At 31.4% G+C, this 20728-nt stretch overlaps 1 protein-coding gene across 2 annotated transcripts; it reads left to right on the top strand.

The window, feature by feature from the left end:
• The first annotated feature begins 3050 nt into the window (after positions 1-3050).
• Positions 3051-19408, top strand: LOC140435543 (regucalcin-like). Of its 2 annotated transcripts, XM_072524290.1 has the most exons (6): positions 3052-3334; positions 6558-6761; positions 6834-6863; positions 10618-10794; positions 14016-14203; positions 19161-19404. In XM_072524290.1, the coding sequence occupies exons 1-6, from the start codon at positions 3175-3177 to the stop codon at positions 19314-19316; spliced, it is 915 nt and encodes a 304-aa protein (XP_072380391.1). In that variant the 5' UTR covers positions 3052-3174; the 3' UTR covers positions 19317-19404. The 2 variants fall into 2 exon arrangements, with proteins under 2 accessions (XP_072380392.1, XP_072380391.1); XM_072524291.1 differs by lacking the exon at positions 10618-10794 and having other exon boundaries at positions 3051-3334; positions 19161-19408.
• Positions 19409-20728: the final 1320 nt, after the last annotated feature.

Below are 20728 nucleotides of genomic sequence, written 5' to 3'. Positions count from 1 at the left end.
GATCTCTAGTATACGTAAGTCGGTCTCAACTCCATCTAACCACCTAATTCGCGATCGACCTCTGCTTCTTCTACCTCTAGGTGTTCCTGTCGTTAGCTTTTTAGCAATCGTGTTGTCAGGCATTCATATTATTTGCCCGGTCCATCTAAGTCACTATGTTTTAATGAACGTTATGACATCTGGGTCATTCAAGAATTGGTATAATTCGAGATTAAATCTTTTTCTCCACTGCCTTTGATCGTTTATAGCTTCAAATATTTTGCGGAGTATCTTAAGTTCGAATATTCCCAGAAGCCTTTCATCCTTCTGCATTAGAGTTCTTGTTTCCGCCCCGTATGTGAGGACCGGCCTTAGCAGTGTTTTATATTTAATAATTTTGGTTTTTTTGGATATTTCTTGAGTGGAATTGTTTTTGAAGTCCATAGTATACCCTACGAGGCCCTTCCCATATCAGTTGGCCCACCTATGGAATTTGCAGGTTACGTCGATTACTTAGGTTTTTATAAGTTCCCATATTAATTAATATGGCACTTTTTATTATTAATATTTATTAAAAAAATTACCCTAATGGTTTTTTATTTATTTTCAACAATAAAAAAAATTCACTAAACTCTGGCTATGCATTCACTTATGTCAACATACGTTGATTTTTTCATAATTACGTTAAACCTAGAGGTAGCTATGGAAAAATGACATCAAAATAATAATATTGTCAGTTAATCTCAAATGTATTTTGTAGTATTGTAAAGCTTTTTGCAGTTTGTCGGTTGTACAATGGGTCGGGGTAAAGTTATCGATGAGAAAATTTGTTCAATCATTATTAGATTTTTTAATTCTGGAAAATTCAATTCGGAAATCGCGAATATGTTGCAGTTAACACGCTATAGTGTAAGAAATATAGTCAGAAGATACAAAACTACATGTTCGGTCGCCACAAAACGTATAAATGTACTAAAAAGTAAAATAACCGTAGCAGATCGAAGAGAATTAAGACACATTATAGTAAAAATTCGACGAGCAAATTATATGGATTTAAGCGTTTTATGGAGTAAAGTTATTGGATGACACGTTTCTAAGATGGTCAAAAGAGCATAAAAATTGGGCTCAGTCGTAATGGGATTCGGGATATGGATAAAGGCAAAGATAAGGATAAGCCTGTTAGGATAATTCTCATTTATTCAGTCCGTTAATTTAACAATAGTCTGTGATCAAACAATTCTACCTGGCAAATTAATCAATTTTCTTAAGTTTCGTTATCTGACAAATCTGAATAGTCGGTTTCTATCAGCTTCAGTAATTATTCTGTTAAACTTAATCCTTCTCGAGCAATTATCATCTACGCTAAATGTAAAACCTATAATCTAATAAGAAGGCATCACTATAACTATTATTTTAGTGCTCAGTGGCAGCTTTAATTATCACGAGAAATAAAAATGCAACATACTGATTTTATTTTAGTTTAAATGTAATTTTTAATGGATCAATCTATAAATGAATGCTCTACATAAAACTCGTTTGGATAATATAAAAGTGAAATATCTTAAATTACAATATAGTTAAAAAGGCAACAATTTATTTAACTAGTAGACCAAATTTTTCATCATTATAGCAAAAATTGTAGTTAAATATTACATATTTGAACGTTAAGAATTAAATATCATCTAAACACTGGCACCTAAAATGGCATTATACGAGGGTGGATTGATATAAAACTTTGATAGACAAGTTTTTTGGAATTAAATCGATTTATTTCTCAACATAGTCCCCTTTTAGCTAGATACACTTAGTAAGACGAGGTTCAAATTTTTTTATCCCATCCGAATAGTACTTTTGTGGTAGTTCAAATGGCTATTTATTTAAATTTTTACCTTATGGTGGAAAAACAAGTGCTTATGAAAACAAGTTGGGTCTAGGAGAAAACCTTGTGCTGGATTTGTTGTCAGTGATTGAACGGAAATCTAATCATCGCATATTTTTTGATATCTTTTTCTCATCTTACAAGCTATTTGGTCTGCTAAAAGAAAAATTGTATTACATATACAAAATTGATAGCTGAGTATAATCAACATACAGAATAAAGGTAAAAGGAAAGAAATAGTGGAGGCCCCTTTTTATAAATGTGATTGAGAGTGTTATTGCGTAGAAAATATATAACGTGGTAAATAAAACCAAAATGTCACAATTAGATTTTAAGTCTTACATAGCAGTTACCCTTATGAAAATTGAAGTACCGCTCATCGATGATAACGTCCAAGGAGAGGGTATATCGGCTTCAAATGATCCAATCAACAATCCTACAAGATCCAATTCATTGCAGAGGAAGAGAACAAAGCAAGAACAAGATGCAGACAGTGCAAAAGTACAATATGTATATATATATATATATATATATATATATATATATATATATATATATATATATATATATATATATATATATATATATATATATATATATATATATACATATGTGTGTGTGTGTGTGTGTGTATGTGTGTGTGTGTGCGAAGTGTAAAATACATCTACGTTCAAATTGCTTTGAATAATTTCACAGTAAATAAAAATTAAATAAAATTTTATTTGTATTGGCAAATCGTTGCGTATACGCAACATTTTGTTAATAAAAAACTAAGAACTTTTTTTTAACTTCATAAATAAGTATTTAGATATAATTTTAGCAATAAAATGCAAAAAAAAACAAAATTTGTTTTTCTTCTACTCTTGGGAACTAATGGGTTAAGGGTTAATATTTTTCCGAACGAACCCGAGCTTTCTGCCTTGTCTATACAGAAAATAAGCGTATTAGAAATAAAACATTAGTAAAAATGCAGAAAAAATAAAAAGGTAGTTTAAAAAATAAAAAATATAGCGCTAGAGAAGGCATAATTATACAGCCCTAGAAGAAAACTTGTTTTTCTTTAATATTTCTTTCAATTGCGATTACTTGTAACAAGATATTTTTTAAACACAAATACCACTATAGTGATAAGAAACACAGATAATGTTTATCATTACTTCCAGTTTATAAAACGATTTTATATACCAAATAATCGTATCTAGATAACTATATTTACGACAGTAACAGTACAGGTTGGATATTTATCACTAATATTTGTTTTGTGATCTCATCGTTTATAGACATTTATCTGAAAAGTACACATTTTTGTCCTAAGTATGGCCCTTGTTATTGAAAAGGTGGTGGATGGATTAACGTTTGCAGAATCGCCCTATTGGGATGCAAACAATCAGTGTCTCTATTTTGTTGACCTTATGGAAAGTACAGTATTTAGGTACGCACCGAGGAGCAAGCGAAAATTACGGCAGGTTAAAATAGGTAAGTAATATCAAAAGCAATAATTACAGACGCCAAATTATTTATTAGATTTTATTGTACCTCAGGGTTCTTGCTTGAGTTTAGAAATACCTTTAGCTTTAACTATTGTTTGATAAGAAACAGGAGTAGAAAGAAATAAATAAAATTCAAATAGGTTCAATAGAATTAAATATAATCAGAAATATTAATGTTCTTATCTTAAAAAATTTAAACAGCGCAGTCCAAAATTGTATTTGCTTTAAAAATTAACAAATACTACTTTATCGAAAATAATAAATCCTTTCAAATTAATTATATTTATTTGTCTCGTTTCAAATCTTATGCCTCTGCAATATTATTCTCAAAACACACGGTTGTGAAACGTCTCTAGTATTCTGCAATGTCCTTAATTTCGTTCGTCAAAAACTCTTTAGCTGAACTCTCCCCTTTGGCCTTTTTTGACGTACTCTACCTCAAACGTCCTAACGATCCTTTTGATTTCCTTTTTTTACCAGAAATCTCCTTGTCTATGATTCTCCCGATAAATAAGAACTGGTTTGTACTTACAATAAATACTGCAAAAACTTGAACTGTAACTTCTCTCTGCTGTCAGTTTTTTTACTCTTTTTCACTAATTAATTTTACAACCATTCACATCAACCGGCACTCAATCACTTCTCAGGATTAGATGTTCTTGCTTCTATTGTTAGAATTAGATAACCCATCCTTCTTCACTTTTTAAATCCCTTATTATCCAAAATCTCGTTTTACTCTCGCTTTTTAACCAATCTTTCCGTATTTCAAAAACAAACCAAATTTCCAATTTCTCTACAAATAGCCCGACTTTCTTATTTTCTGTTTTTGACAAACAAAATAAATAATAGACCTTAATAATTACCTTTTTACAAATACCCAGAGTTTTTAAATTCAATGACAGGTACAAAAAAATAATACCAGCCGTTAATCGCTTCTATGCTGTTTACTCAAACTGCGAAGAAAACAGGTACATGGCTTCCTTCCTTCCATGAATTTGATAACGAAACAAATTGTCAATTTTACATATTTTAAACTAATACTATACTAATTATCTCAATGATCTCAAATAATTATGTAAACATGCATGGGAAAATAAATATAGGATTCAATGGAAAGATTCAAGTATAGTCCTGAAGGAAACAGATGGTAAAAAGAGCAAAATCAAAAAAGCAGCTCTAATTATGTTAAATAAACCCAATTGAACCCGTCGCAAATTCCTCGGCGGAATGCAGCAGATCCAGGTTACCCATAATAAAAGAGAAAGTCAAGAGAAAGTAAAAATCCGCTCTTAGTACATCATAACATATCAAGGATATAATATTTATGTTTTGAGATAACATACATATTATTATAAAATCAGAGTTTGGTGTTAATATTGAGAGTCAACTAAATGTAAGACCGAATGCCTACTATGTCGGGATGGTGTTATGAGTTTTTTCTGTTTTTCTTTCTCATAATTTACTACGGGATCACTAAAAGGAGAATTTTACTGTCATCATTTCATGTGGTTGTCCTTTTAAAGACTGCTATGATTTTTTCTGGCTAATAAAGTCGTTCCAGTAACGCAACTCAACAACATTGGCAATACCAATTTAAAGTCATCTTCTTTAAAATGTATATATATATATATATATATATATATATATATATATATATATATATATATATATATATATATATATATATATATATTAGGGATTCTACAGTATTCACTGCCTTCCCTCGCTCAACCGTTTCCATCTCTCTCTGTTGTTGTATTCTCCATCGTTTAGGCCTCTCTTGCTCATGGCGTCGTCTACTTCGTTCCTCCAGGATTTTCGGGCTCGTCCTCTTTTCCTCCTTCCTATGGGGCTCCATTCGGTTATTCTCTTTATCCATCTGTTGTCGCTAGTTCTTCTTACATGTCCATACCACTTTAGTCTTTTGTGTTCTATATATGTTAGTATGTTTGTTTCTATTGATGTTCTTTGCTTTATTTCGTCATTACTTCTCCTATCCATTCTTGTTACTCTGCAGCATCTTCGCAGGCATTCTATCTCCCTTGCTACTATCTTACTGCTGTTTTTCTGGTTTATAATCCAATTTTCATCCCCATATATCATAATACTTCGCACTAATGTTTTATAAATCTGCGTTTTTGTCTTCATATTTAGGTGTCTATCCCACCATACTGAGTTAAGTTGTCGGATTGCTGTTCTTGTTTGTCCTAATCTTTGTGTAATTTCTTCCTCTATTGTTGCCTTTTTCGTGATTATAAACCCCAGGTATTTGAATTTATCCTTTCCTTTGATTGTTACGTTGTCATCAATCTGTAGATCTTCTATGTCTTCTTCACTTGTAGATAGGTACTCTGTTTTCGCGAGGTTAATATCAAGGCCAGCCTTGGTATATTCTTCTTGTAGTTTCTTCATCATGTAGCTGAGGTCGTCTTGGTCTTGTGCAATCACTACTTGATTGTCTGTAAAGCTTAACGTATATAGGTATTCGTTCCGTACCGGTACTCCCATGCCTTCGCATTTTCTTTTCCATGTAGTCAAGGCTTTCTCTAAGTATATTTTGAATAAGGTTGGAGATGTGGAACAACCCTGCAGGAGCCCTTTTGTTGAAGTCTCCTATGATTCTTGTTCCCATTTTAATGGACACTTTATTTTCTTTATACAGAGCTTTTGTAGCTTCTATGAGTTCCGTCTGTATTTCTAATTTGTACATTGCCTCCCATAGTTCTGACCTTGGTACAGAGTCATACGCCTTTCTCAGGTCCACAAATGCCAAGTGTATATCTCTATTTTTTGCATTTATGCCTTGTATTTTTTGTATTTATGTCTATATGCATATTAATTATTCTCTCGTTGATTGGTTCCCATGTTCTAACCCTGTTCTTCCACTTATTTTTGATTATTATTCCCACTCCTACCTTTGCTCTACATTCTCTCATAAATGTATAATACCTATATGGCTCAATTTTCAATATGAATGGGTCAGATAAAATTAAGTAAGAAGAATTTTTCACTAAGTACAAAAAAACAAAATTTGTTTAATTTATTAATGTTTTGTATTTTGAGAACAATTTCCAAAGAGGAAACCAAAATGTCAAAAATAAACCTTTATTAAACTAAGACGTGGCTTATTCCCATCAGAAAATAGTGAATTGCTTTAAAATGCCATAAGAAAATAGATTCAAAAAAATATTAATGTATATTATTTTTAGAAAACCATAAAATATCAATGATAATTCCAGTGATAGATAGAAAAAATCGTTTTATAATTGGACTAAACAATTCCATAGCAGTTATGGACTGGAACAGAAAAGATAGTGAAGTTAAGTCAATCAATAAACTTTACGAAGTTGACATTGATCACGTAAACTTTTTCACTGGCGGAAAATTTGACAGAACTGGAAGATTATGGGCAGGTAAGATGTATTTTTATAGCTTCTTATAAAAAGCATTTGGAAGTAAAACTTCAAGTATATTTTTTTTTTCAGGCACTACGACCGACTATGGTGTATCTGGAAGTAAGTAAATTTAAACATGTATACTCGTAGCATCGACACATCTATGCATTCAGTCTTTCAAAGTATTTGTATTTAACTTATTCTTCTTCTTTTGTGTATTATGTTAGTTTTAAAGCGCATGCTATGCTATCATCATGCTTAAAAGCTACTAGAACCCTTCTCACATCAGTTTTATTCCAATATCATTCTATTTTCATTTATTTCTTTCCTAATTACATTTCTCTACAAATTTTCACCTTGGACCACACCAATATTAATTGTCTCCACAGACATATCCTGCCTAAGGGTCCCACCTAGATCTTCTTTCTCTTCTACTCCTTTCAGGAACTTGCATCACAGCAATTCTTTGTTTTGAGTTACCAAGTATATGAGTTCCAGCTCATAAAATGTGCATTTTTTTAAGTTTAGCTCTAATTTATCCTTTTTAAGTCTTTGAAATACTTCTTGTAGGTGATTTAAACGTTCTTTCAAGTGTCTTCGATATTACCACTATATCATCTAAGTAGGCGAATGCGAACTCTAAATCGAGAGATAATACTTTATCCAGTATGCGTTGGAAAGTTGCTCAAGCGGAGTGCAGGCCAAATGGAGTAGTCCTAAATTGAAAGTGAACTTTTTTGGATACGCTAAATGCTGTTCCGGAGCGCGGCTTGTCTTTTCCAGAGGTATTTTTAAATACCCTTGTTTTAGATCAAAAATTGAAATAAAATTTGCCTCTTTGAGTGTATCCAGAATTTCCGATATTCTGGGTAACGGATATGCGTCCTTGTCTGATAACTCGTTGACCTTTCGAAATGCGATACAAAATCTGTACGTGTTGTTTTTTTTACTAACTAGTACAATTGGTGAACTCCAACCACTTGTGAAGGGTTCGATACTTCCTTTCTTTAACGTCTTGTCTACTTCTTGGTTGATGATTGGTAACATTACGGGGTTGTGCCGTCTATACGGCTGCTTGACGGGGTCGCATCTCTTCTTCAATATTATTTCGTGTGTCGTTAAGTTGGTGGGTCTTGTTACTTTCTTGAATTCCCTTAGTTCTTTTCTCAGAAACCTTTCTAACTCCGTGTTTTGAGTAGTGTACTTCAAAGCGTTAGAAAGTTCTTCTCGAAGCTGCGTATGTTGTGTACTCATATCTCGATCAAATTTAAGTTCGATAGAATTTTTCCTAAGAAATTCGACTTCGAGAATAGCATCTTCTGTTAATCTGTGCATTATTATGAATGTTATTCGGGTCTGTAAATTATCGGTCTCGCAGTCGATAGCTAATTTCTTTTTTAGTTCCATCGATGAACCGTTCGCTAGTTTTGTTCTTCCGCTATAGTTTTCTAGAGAGTCCTTGTATGCCTGTGCAATTTTGTCTCTGGCATCATGTTTAATAGTCGCTGTATCAATTAGTGCTTTGTAAATTTTATACCTGATTTTATGTAGAAAGTCAAAAGTCGTTGTTCGCTGGTTGTGTAACGGCGAGAACGAATGAAGTCGAATCTTGCTCCACAGACTGGGACGACTCCTTATTTCTTCAGTCTGTTATTCATTTCCCTGACACTTTATATAGCAGTCACTGCTGTAAACTTCCTCTTTGCCGCAACGTGAATAAAAATTTTTCCATGGGTTTTTGCAAATTTTACGGATGTGACCTGACATTTTACATCTAAAGTACGTGCCTTTGGCATCGTATTCTATTGGGGCTGTACGTTTTCGCTGTTTTTGAAGATTTTGATTTAATCGGGTCTTTTTGTCTTCTATGGCTTCATATTCCTGGGCTGTCTTGTAAATCAGTTAAATCTGTAAAGTCTATGAAGCATTAGTTTATATTCTGGTAGCATATTCCTATATACTCGTTCCAGTTCTTGATCTTTGGAAAAAGATCCTTCTCGTCTAAGTAATTTTTGAATGTCTCTAATATATCTATCTGTTGACTTCTTTTGGTGTTCCTTTCTATTTTTGATTTGCTTATCTTCTTCTTCTTCATGTGCCTTGTCCGTTCCGAACTTTGGCAATCAACATGGCTATTCTGACTTTGTTTACGGCAGATCTGAATAGTTTAGCAGATGACAATCCGAACCATTGCCGCAAAGTTTGGAGCCACGAGTGTCTTCTCCTCCCTGGACCCCTTCTGCTGTCTATTTGCCTTGAACGATCAACTGTTGCTGTTATTGCTTATCTAGTTGTAGTAAATATCCTCTGGGATAGAAAGCTTTCTTAAAATATTTGCTAAAGTCTGCCTACGATTTTCAATTTTTGCTGTTGTTTCGGTACCACAGTAGTCTCCTAGTAATTCTGGCAAGATTCTTAGATCTTGCTTATCGATTGGCTTATTTCGTCTATCCTTTCTGTAAAGTCTACTGCGGTCGAATGGTTTTTATCGAAGTACGTGTTCCATTGCCGTATTTGGTTTAATAAATTTGCTTGTATTTGTCTCAGTATTTGTATGGTACGGTATGGGTTAAAACCCTTGAAATGATATTTAATTGGTATTAAATTACATTGTTTCTTCATAATTATCAGTAACCAAGTAATCTAATATCAATTAAATGACATTTAAAGGAATTTTCACTTATATATTTAGTGGTTTTAAACATGTATACTTAGTAGCAGCACTGACGATGGAATATTTATTCCGAAAACGTTCTGTGATTTAGCCTGTAAGGATTATTTTTAATTAAATATACCTTTTATCAAGGATGTTTAAGTAAACACTTTTCTAGATATACTGTTTGTGTTCTACTATCTTTAAAAACATTTTTGTCCGGATTTTGTCTTCATTATTTTAGTTCGTGTTTTAAACTCCTAAAAGCACTTCTTACTAACACTACATCATTAGCATACAACAAATAACACTAATAAGAATAAGTATGAACTAAACACTGAGCCCTGATCCAATGCTACTTCCACATTAAATTTATCAGTCTTCCTTACCCTGTCATATACAAAAAATTACAAATATGTAAATGTAAACCTAACCTGACTATTAGACATAATCAGTTGATTTCATTAAACCACAATTTTAAAGAAAATAAAATAGGCAGTCTAAATTACGTTTAAACCTATTTCTAATTCAATTCATAAACAAGGTCATTCAATGTCAATATTATTTCACTAACTAGAGACCTAACTAAACTTTATATTGACAATGCCAAACCATAATTTAACATGGTAAGTAGGCTACTACCCAGAGACATATAATACAAATATACTGATCGCTTCAATACATTACCGTTCCCCCAGTGCGACAGAAAAAATTGACGCAAAGCAGTCCGTGCATCTTTTTCTAATAGGCCGAATTTATCGACCACTTGACCTTTTAGTTGGTCATTTAGGTCACGTCGTAAAACATCCGGCCCATTAGAAAGAGATGCAGGGACTACTATGCGTTAGTGTTCTCTGTTGCACTGGGGAAACGACGCTATATTGCAGTAGTCAGTCTATTTGTATTATATGTCTATAGCTACTACTGATTCGTATATTTAAAAAATGATTCCATAATCCATCTCAATTACAATTTTCTTTGATGGCTTTATATAAAGATTCTCTCAAATACAAATGGACTTACTACTAACTTTAACTACTATTTTTCTGTTATTTTCTCTTAAAATTATTTCTTGAAGTATTAAGTTGACGTAATTATGTCTTGTAAGTTCATTTATTATTTTTTTATCTTTTTTGTTACTATAATGATATGTAGATATATTATATAATATTATGTTATATCTACTATATGTTGTTACTACATGATATTTACTAAGTATAGATTTTAGGGGCAAGCTCTATAGTTTTGATGAAGATGGTGTTGTCAAGTGCCATCGACTTGGAATCGGCATTTCGAATGGTATAGCTTTTGATTATACTAATAAGAAAATGTATTATACAGACTCACTAAGCCAAAGAATAGATCAATACGACATTGATTTTAACACCGGATCATTGTGTAGGTATAATACATATTTTATCCTTTTTTTAAGTTAATTTGTAATGCTTTTAGACAAAAGTCTTGTTAACGTTTTTTCTTTGATGTTTATTAATGACTAGTAATTTTGCCCATACCATGCGACGTATGATATGATATCTCATTTTTACTATACATTTATTAATAATAAAGTGCCCATTTGGTAGTCGACTTATTTGTTTTTTCTTAATGTATTTGTTATATCCTGCCCTTTTATTTAACGAATCACACGTTAAAATCGGACCAATATGAACCGAGATATGATCTAATGCCCTTTTAGCAATTATGTCATGTCTGTTTTTTCTATCTCAACATATTCACTATTCCCTCTCCTTTCCAATGATGTAGCGTACGTCACGATTCGACTATTCTACCGCCACGACAAAACGCTCAAAAGATATTTTGCTTATTCGAAATCTTACTTTACAATTACAGTAACCTATATTTTTTAGCAATTTTGCGAAAAAATTAATTACTGATGAAGTAATAAAATTTTCGAGTAAAGCTATTTGAATCATCAATTTGTAGAATCATTAGCAATATATCGACAGTATCGTTACAAGAACAAAATATGATTGGAATGTCAGATTATTTCCTAGGTGGCGCTAGGAGTTATCGTACCGAACAAACGATGTGAGTTGTCGTCGTAGGCTTTAAGATAGATATATTATTAACATTTTTTAATAATAACACTACACGTTTAAGTACTTTAAAATTTAAAAAAAAATCTTTTTTTTTTTCTTAAAAAAAAAAGTTTTTTCTTAAAACATTTTGTTTAATGATGTTAGTAATTTTCAAAATTTGTTAAATATAAACTAGGTTTTATTGCTTATTAACATTTTTATTATTATCTTGTACTAATATTTAATTACTTCACTTTGATTATCATTATATTTCATATATCAAAAATATGTTGTACTCTGCGAATGGAAGCATTGCTTTTTTATTGTCTACCCACGGAGCCATAGTTTTTAATTTAATTTATTTTATTTTATTTTATTCAATTTAACCTTACTTTATTTTATTTTATTAATTTCGTATAGGTACTTTATTTTATACAAATATTTTAAAATCAAAATTAGCCAACACGATCCGATACTGAATATGTTACTGTTTTTTTTTATTTATTTTTTAAATATTTTTATCCAAAAAAATTATTTTTTACTTTAAAATGTGACATTTTGATAGGAATTTTAATTTTGAACAACTATTCTTTATATGTATACGTACGAAAAGTGCGGAGAATTAACCCAAATGCACCTTAGTGCATAGGGACAAACTAACTCCCTTTTCAAAATGCACCCCTTTAAATGATAGCACTCCATTGATAATATGAAAAAATAACATCCTTTTAACGTTGTAATTTCTTTTAGCTCTATTTTTTTGACCATAATCAATAGCCTACTATTGTAACATTATAATCTTATAGCGCTAATTATATGACGACCCCCCTGTATGACCCTGTATGGTCTGGATCCTGTGAATTAATTTTTTCGAATAAATGATTAGATCATTTATTTGAATTTGCTTATTGGTCTTATCTAACCAGATTGTCATGTGAAGTTCTACTAGCTAAGGTCATTTAATAACATAAAATTCAAAATTAGATTAAAAATATTTTGATACGATATTTCAAATTTTATGTATTATAAATAGATAAAAAGAAATAAAATAAGACTTTCAATCATTTTAATTTTACTACCAAAACGACCGGTTTCGCTTTCTACACTTTGCAAAGCATCTTCAGGTCAAACGGTACAAAGTAACTTAAATGCTGAAATTATAAAAAGCTCATATTAGGGTGCTGTCTTATAAAGATAAAGATAAAAATTACAGTAATTATGCCAATATTACATGTCTGTGTTTATTAATATGAATAAAATTGATTAAGCAGACAAAGTAAAAACCCACAAATTGGTATAAGATAATCTATTGAATTGTAAAAAAATAATAAAAAACAAAATACTACTTACATGCCTGTACAAGAATTATTAGTTAATGGTTCGGGAAACATAGTTCAAATGGGCGATCTTCGGTTTTATTGTAACTGTGATAATTAGCGAGGAAGTTTCTTGATGGGAGAGGTGTTAGCAAATGAATAGGAATAAGGTATTATGTGATTGTTTGTTAAATGAAAGTAATGTTTTATATTATTTAAATTATTAAAAGTTCTTTATATTTATTTAAACGATATATTTTAAAAATATGTGTTAATTTATTGAAATTTTTTTAATAAAAGGAGAGTTGTATGACAATGAATGAAATAAGATGTACAATTTTGTGGGCGTGCAATTTCTTTAACTTATAATTATCAAATTTTTTTGATAAAGTGAATTTGATATCTGTTTTAGCCAAAAATTTGTGATGTCAGATTATTAAAATTATTAAAACTAAAACAATTAAGGCACGTAGGGACAAACAGAACACATTTAAAAGGACAAATCAGACATTAACTTTAATTCCAAGATAATTACAATTTAAATAAATTGCACACCCACAAAATTGTACAAAAATTTTCATTCATTCATAGTCATACAACTGTGCTTTTATTAAAATAATTTCAATAAATCAACACACATTTCTAAAATATATCTTTTGAATAAATATAAGTAACTTTTAATAATTTAAATAATATAAAACATCTCTTTTATTTAACAAACAAGTACATAATACCTTATTCCTATTTCATTTGTTAACATCTCTTCCCTCAAGAAACTTCCCCGCTAATTAAAAAACAGTTACAATAAAAACCGAAGATCACCCATCATCAGCGATACAGGATAGTTTGAACTATGTTTCCCGAATTATTAACTAATAATTCCTGCACCGGCATGTAAGTAGTATTTTGTTTTTTACTAATTTATTACAATTCAATAGATTATCTTATACCAATTTGTGGGTTTTTACTTTGTCTGCTCAATTTTATTCATATTAATAAACACAGACATGTAATATTGGCATAATTACTGTAATTTTTATCTTTATCTTTATAAGACAGCACCCTAATATGGGCTTTTTATAATTTCAGCATTTAATTTACTTTGTACCGTTTGACCTGAAGATGTTTTGCAAAGTGTAGAAAACGAAACCGGTCGTTTTGGTAGTAAAATTAAATTAATTGTAAGTCTTATTTTATTTCTTTTTACCTATTTGAAATGGACTAACACCGACAACATATTCATGATTTTATGTATTATTTTTAGCAAACAGGCAAGTTATTTTCTCGCTATATAACCATCCAGAATTTGATGAAGATGCCATATGTGGTGGCATGACCTTAGATAAAGAAGGAAACCTATGGGTGGCAATCTTCGAATCTTCAAGGGTGTACAAAATTAATCCAAGAATACCAGACACTGTGTTGCAAATATTGCAATTTCCAAACTCACAAGTGAGTCACATATAAAATATTTAAAAATATGGTTAGAATTTTCTATCTTATTAGAGAATTATCAAACTCTTTTTATAAGGTCATAGTTATTTCTGCTACAGAATGAGTATACTCTTTCAAACCACCCTGCTTCAGACCTAATTTAGTGATCGCTGTAACTATGTAACCGAAAGTGTTTAGATTTACATACAATTATTTTTATATTATCAAGGAGCGTAGACTTACATAAATCGTTATCAGTGTTTCTATTCCGGAACTCTTTGTTTGAGATGTTTGGTCTACACCTGCGACAGACATTATTAAGCCGCAATCTCACAGAGCGTGTAAAGGTGCTCTTCACCAGCTTACGTCAGTGAAGGAAAATATAAAATGGATAATAGTGAAAACAAAAGAGAACACAATTAGCACCCCACATTATTGTGAAAATAATAAATAATTACTTTTTTAAAATTCACTACAAATTCCGATGGTGCATGTCCCCTCGAATATTAAAGGTTTAGTTTAATTAGTTAAGTTGGATCATTTATATAATGATAAAAAATTAAACACAACTTTATTAGACTACACCATAGAAAAAGTACAGACAGATGGAAAATCTACACAGAGGAATGTTTAATGATGAAAGGCCCGATCTTGAAATTAACGAATTAGTCATAGGACGTAACATAACTATAGATGAAATTAAACAAGCAATAAGATTAGCAAATACCAGAAAAACGACAGGGCCGGCTGAAATACCGAGTGAAATAATAAAGCTCTTCGAAAGTTCAGGTTAATCTTCCCTTCATAGTTTTAATAAAATTTATGAAACTGGGTCTATACCAACGGATTGGCTGCAGTCCACTTTTGTGACGATATCTAAAAAAGCAAATACGAAAAGATGTAGTGACTACCGAACAATCAGCTTGATGAACCATGTTTTAAAAATATTTCTTCGAATTTTGCACCCAAGGATGTACCAAAAAATAGAAGAGCAACTTAGTGATACGCAGTTTGCGTTCCGCAATAACCTTGGAACCAGAAAAGTCTTATTTAATATTCAGGTTATGGGTCAGAGTTGCAGAGATGCTAGCCATCCAGTTTATATCTGTTTTATTGACTTTAAGAAGGCCTTTGATCGAATAAAATATACTGAAATGATAGCCATTCTTCAGCAGCTAGGTATTGATGATAAAGACCTACCTATCATTAAAAATCATTACTCACATCAACGTGCAAACATAAGAATTGGATAGGATAATTCTGAAGAGCTTCAAATACGAAGAATAGAGCAGGGTAGCATTCTGTCCCCTCTAATATTTAACATATATTCGGAGTTCGTTTTCAATAAAGCATTGGATAGTGTCTAATGTGGTATCAAAATTAATGGTATTAATATTGATAATTTGAGATACGCGGATGACACGGTGTTAATTAAAAATAATTAAAGAAGAACTTTAACATCTCATTAATGGGATTACCACAAGGTGTGATGTATATGGACTGAAGCTAAACACCACAAAGACAAAGATAATGGTTGTCAGTAAAACGCTAATACAACCAGAAGTGGTAACAGTTATGGAGATTAACTGGGGGAAACAGAGAGTATCACTTATCTGGGTTGGAATTAAAATGAGAACTGGAATATGAGCAAAGAAATAAGAATACGTTTAGAGATGGCCAGAGCTGCATTTTTTGAGATCAAAAAAATCTTAAGTAGAAACAATATTACTTTGAGACTGAAAATTAGATTAGTAACATGTGATGTGATTTCTATTCTTTTATACAGCGTAGAAGGTTGGACTTTAACGCTTTTGAAATCTGGATGTATCGGTGAATTCGGTGAATAAGTTCGATAGATAGAGTTCGTAACAAGGTAGTTTTGCAGCGGATGGGAAAACTTACGAAACTATCCAGAACAGTTAAAAATCGCAAACTGAAATATTTTGAATATGTTATGCGTCACCTAGAGAGTTCAGGTCGAAGAAGAACGTTATGACTTAAAAACCTAAGGAAATAATTTAACAAATTCTTTGCATCCCTTGTACGAGCTGTCGTTAACAAAATTAGTATAGCTAATTTGATAGCCAACGAACTGTAATTAAGCAAGGTACAGGAAGAAAAAGATAGTAAAATTAGCACTACACTGACGGTACTAGACACTAGCCGTATCGGAAGACAGGAGGGGTAAGTACGTGGTATGCACCAGCTTCCAATCTTCCTTTGAACCATGTTGATTTACCGACAAATGACGTTATAGTACGCGCCCACCATAAATAGACAGTTTTGTCTATTTATGGATAAAAAAACGGTATTCCACGTTGCGTTGGTTCATAGCTTTAGGTTTTGTAGTTTTCTATTACATATTTTCTATTTCCCTTCGCCGATGAAGAAAAAACGCCGCTCCACGTTCTGTCAGATTCCGGCTTTAGAAATGGTGTGGGAGCATAGCTAAACGTGACCTCGTATCTTTTTCCTCGACCACTGATGATCTTAATTGAAATTTTATATTTTATAGTTTTTAATATTAGGTCCTCTTTAGATGAAAACCCTCTTATTTACAATAAAAGGTAATAGAGTTTTCTTAAATTCCGATAGCCTACCTGAAAATTCGTGGATAGTAGTGTGATATTGGTCGTGGTACTGAAGGAGACCACATAGAAGCATACGGTTTATGTAGGAATAATAGAGGAGATAAACTTAGAAAACAATCTTTTAATAGCCAATACCTTCTTCAAACAACATCCTAGAAGTCTATACACATGGAAATCACCTGCAGACAGAAAAGACAGAATTGTTAGAAATCAAATTGACTTCATTTTGCTCAATAACACCTTTAAGAAGTACATACAACCTACAAAAACATACCCTGGAGCTGATATACATAGCGATTACAATCCAGTTAGAATGGATTTTAGATTAAAAAGATTTTTCAAAGTCAAAAAGAAAACAGTGGCAAGAAAAATAGACATTACAAAATAGACAAAAAGAGACAAGCAACAATATTAAAAAATTATAATAACGAAATAATTATGGGTACAAAAGACAAACTATAGAGATGGAAAGAATACATACAAACTCTTTTTGACGACGATAGACCTTGTTTTCCACCACCCACAGATAATCGAATAAATGAAAAAGGCCCAGAAATAACCAAAGAAGAAGTGATCCACGCAGTAAAAGATGGAAAAGCCACCGGTCCAGACAATATCAATGTCGAAATACTTAAATTAATTGTAGCTTACGACAATAAAAGCCTTGACTTAATAACAGCACTATTCAATAAGATATATGACACAGGTAAAATACCAACAGACTGGCTAAAATCAACATTCGTAGCATTACCAAAAAAATCGAATTCCTCATAATGCGATGATTATCGAATATTAAGCTTTATGTCTCATGTTCCTAAAACTTTTCTCAGAATTATCCATACACAAATTTACAAGAAGTGCGAGTTCCAGATGAGTGACACTCAATTCGGATTTCGAAACGGATTGGGAACACGAGACGCTCTTTTTGCTTTAAATGTGTTAAAGCAATGATGCAGAGACATGAATGTAAATGTATATGCATGTTTTATTGACTATCGGAAAGTTTTTGACTACATTAACCATCAAAAGATGATCGAAATTCTGAGAACAACTGGAGTTGACGAACAAGACTTGTGAATTATCTCAGAACTATACTGGCACCAAACGGCAAAAATTGAAATAGAGCACACAACATCCGAAGATATATAAATCCAACGAGGAGTGAGAGAGGGTTGCGTCTTATCACCGCTACTGTTTAATTTGTATTCGGAGTCTATATTCAGAGAAGCATTAAACGAATCAGCATAGACAACATCCGATATACTGATGATACCGTCTTAATAGCGAGCAAAACACAAGAACTACAAAATATAATAAATGCGGTATTTCACGATAGCGAAATGTTCGGTTTACATCTAAACGTTTCCAAAACTAAAACTTTATTATTTTCAAAGACACCAAAAAACGTACATGTGTATGCCAAGGGTCAAATAATAGAACAGGTAAATTCCATAAAATATTTGGGAGCAAATATGAATAGTCAGTGTAATCCAAAAAAAAAAAAGAAATCCTATCAAGAATCGAACAAGCAAGGAAAGCATTCATGAGCATGAAAACATTTTTTACAAGATCAGACCTTCTTAGTGTATGGCTGTGAAAGTTGGACAATGGACTCTGAAATAGAAAAAATAATAGATGCCTTTGAGATGTATATATACTTAGAATTTTGAGAATTTCATGGGTACAAAGAGTTACTAATGTTGAAGTACTTCGTGGCATGTGTAAAAAAAAAGAATTACTAAGAATAATCAAAGAGGGGAAAATGCAATATTTCGGTCATGTGTTGAGAGGCGAAAGATACGAATTACTTCAAGTTATACTGGAAGGAAAAGTATAGGGCAAAAGATCAGTAGGAAAACGCCAGAACTCGAGGCTGAAAGACCTGAGTAGATGGTTCGACCGCTCATCCGCAGAAATCTTTCGCGCAGCAGTTTCCAAAACTACAATTGCCATTTGGATCGCCAACCTTCGAAAGGAGACGGAGCCATGATTAGAAGAGTGTGAAGTTTTTCAAGCTCTGGTGTTTCTTCAAATAAAATTTGTGTAAGAATGTGTTTTATCACAGCTCATTTTTCGCAGTTATCAAGGTGACTGTTCCTCTTGTGTTCGTTCCTGGTTTTGCCTCACGTTTTACAATGAGATTTTTTTTTAAACCAGCTGTATGAATTTTATAGCTGAGTTGTTAAAATGTGTACTTTTATTAATTGCAAGAACAGTTTTCATAACTTCCTACACTTCACGCACTTCCGAAAATTCATATTATAGTAAAATTGATAAATTCATATGAATAGTTGTTTTGTTTTAATAGTTTAATATTTAATAATTTAACTAATGACATAAGCAAAATCTCGAAACAAATAACAATATTAATTAACTATTTTTAGATAACTTCTATCACATTTGGGGGAAAACAACTGGATGAGCTGTATGTAACTTCAGCAGGTATTCAGGGAAATATGGAGGAAATACACGGATGTGTCTTTCGGGTTACTGGTTTGGATGTTAAGGGAGTTCCATCAGACAAGGGCGTTGTTCTTTAAAATCGTACAAAACAGATACAATAATATAAATTTTTTTTATTTATTTTATAATAACTCCTAAATAAATTTTAAATAAATAAATATTTATTTCTTTTAAATAAATCTTTTGTATAAGTTTATGTTTTTAACAGTTTTCTCAAAAAATATATATATATATATATATATATATATATATATATATATATATATCCAGACGCAACTTTCGGCTCATGTTATTTTCAAATTCAACTTGTTCGTATGATTTTTAGGACAAAATATTTTATAGAAATGACGAAATGATTATGGCCATAAAGGCTCCAAAGCAACGAGGAAAGCGAGCTTTATTTGACATTTCAGAATTAAATTATACCTATACTTGAATAACCCTAGGGATTTTATAAAGTTTTATAATATCTTTTTATTTAGTTACCCGTATTTTTCAGCTTTTTTGTTATCTAAATGACGTTACATATTCTTAAATATTTTTTTGTTTAATTTTACGTAAAATAAATTTTTTTTTAATATCTGTTTTATTTCCTACCATTATATAATTTTTTTATTAATTTGCTATTATAATTTTTTTTTCTAAACCATGTACAGGTGTTTCTTTGTGCCACAGTTAGAATTCCATATAAATATCACAGAAAAATTTACGTGTCACAAAGAAACCTCTACCCATGAGGCGACTTTGTGACAACTTTTTTTGACATTTTCTTGATTTCTATAACATATAGCGCATTATAGTTTTCACTGAACATAGAGGAAAGATTGAGGTTTCAGGTAGTATTTTTAAAATTATAATAAATAAAAAGTATATGTACTATATCATCACAAAACCTAAAAAAGTGTCACAAAGTAGCCTCATTTTACGGTATCTGAAACAACAACATGACCAACTACAACACGTCATACACATTCTTGCCCTACGTGTGGCCTGACTTTTGAAAATTTTGAAATACGTTTAATTTATAGAACAATTTTAACATTTGTTTTCGATACACACAAAATAGTTTCCCATAACATTTGGTGTTAAATAAGTAGAGAAGGAGGAATTCAACAATTTAGAATTTCCCATTGAGTTTCCTATGGCCCGTTTGACAATTCACCACCCTGTAGAACAACTTGGTGCTGGAGAATAACTTTTACTTTAGATGTCAGGGTTCATAGATATATTGTAAATACTATAATGTAAAAACTTCACTAAAATATAAAACTGCACACCTTAATAATTAATTAAAATATAGCTATTTTGGAAATATTTTTTACGATATAAGGTTCTCGTATACTTTTAGTATTTTATTAGTTAATTATCAAATTCAAGGTTACGCAATTTTAATATGTTAACGCATTTAAAGTTTATTGCTATATTTATGTGCCCTGGATTCCAAAACCAGTTAAGTCCTAGATTATAAATACTCAGAGAAAGAAATCTA

This window comes from Diabrotica undecimpunctata, chromosome 3, assembly GCF_040954645.1.
Source record: "Diabrotica undecimpunctata isolate CICGRU chromosome 3, icDiaUnde3, whole genome shotgun sequence".
Classification (NCBI taxonomy): Eukaryota; Metazoa; Arthropoda; class Insecta; order Coleoptera; family Chrysomelidae; genus Diabrotica; species Diabrotica undecimpunctata.
The sequence above is the reverse complement of the archived record's forward strand: the minus strand, read 5'-3'. Positions and strand labels throughout refer to the sequence as shown.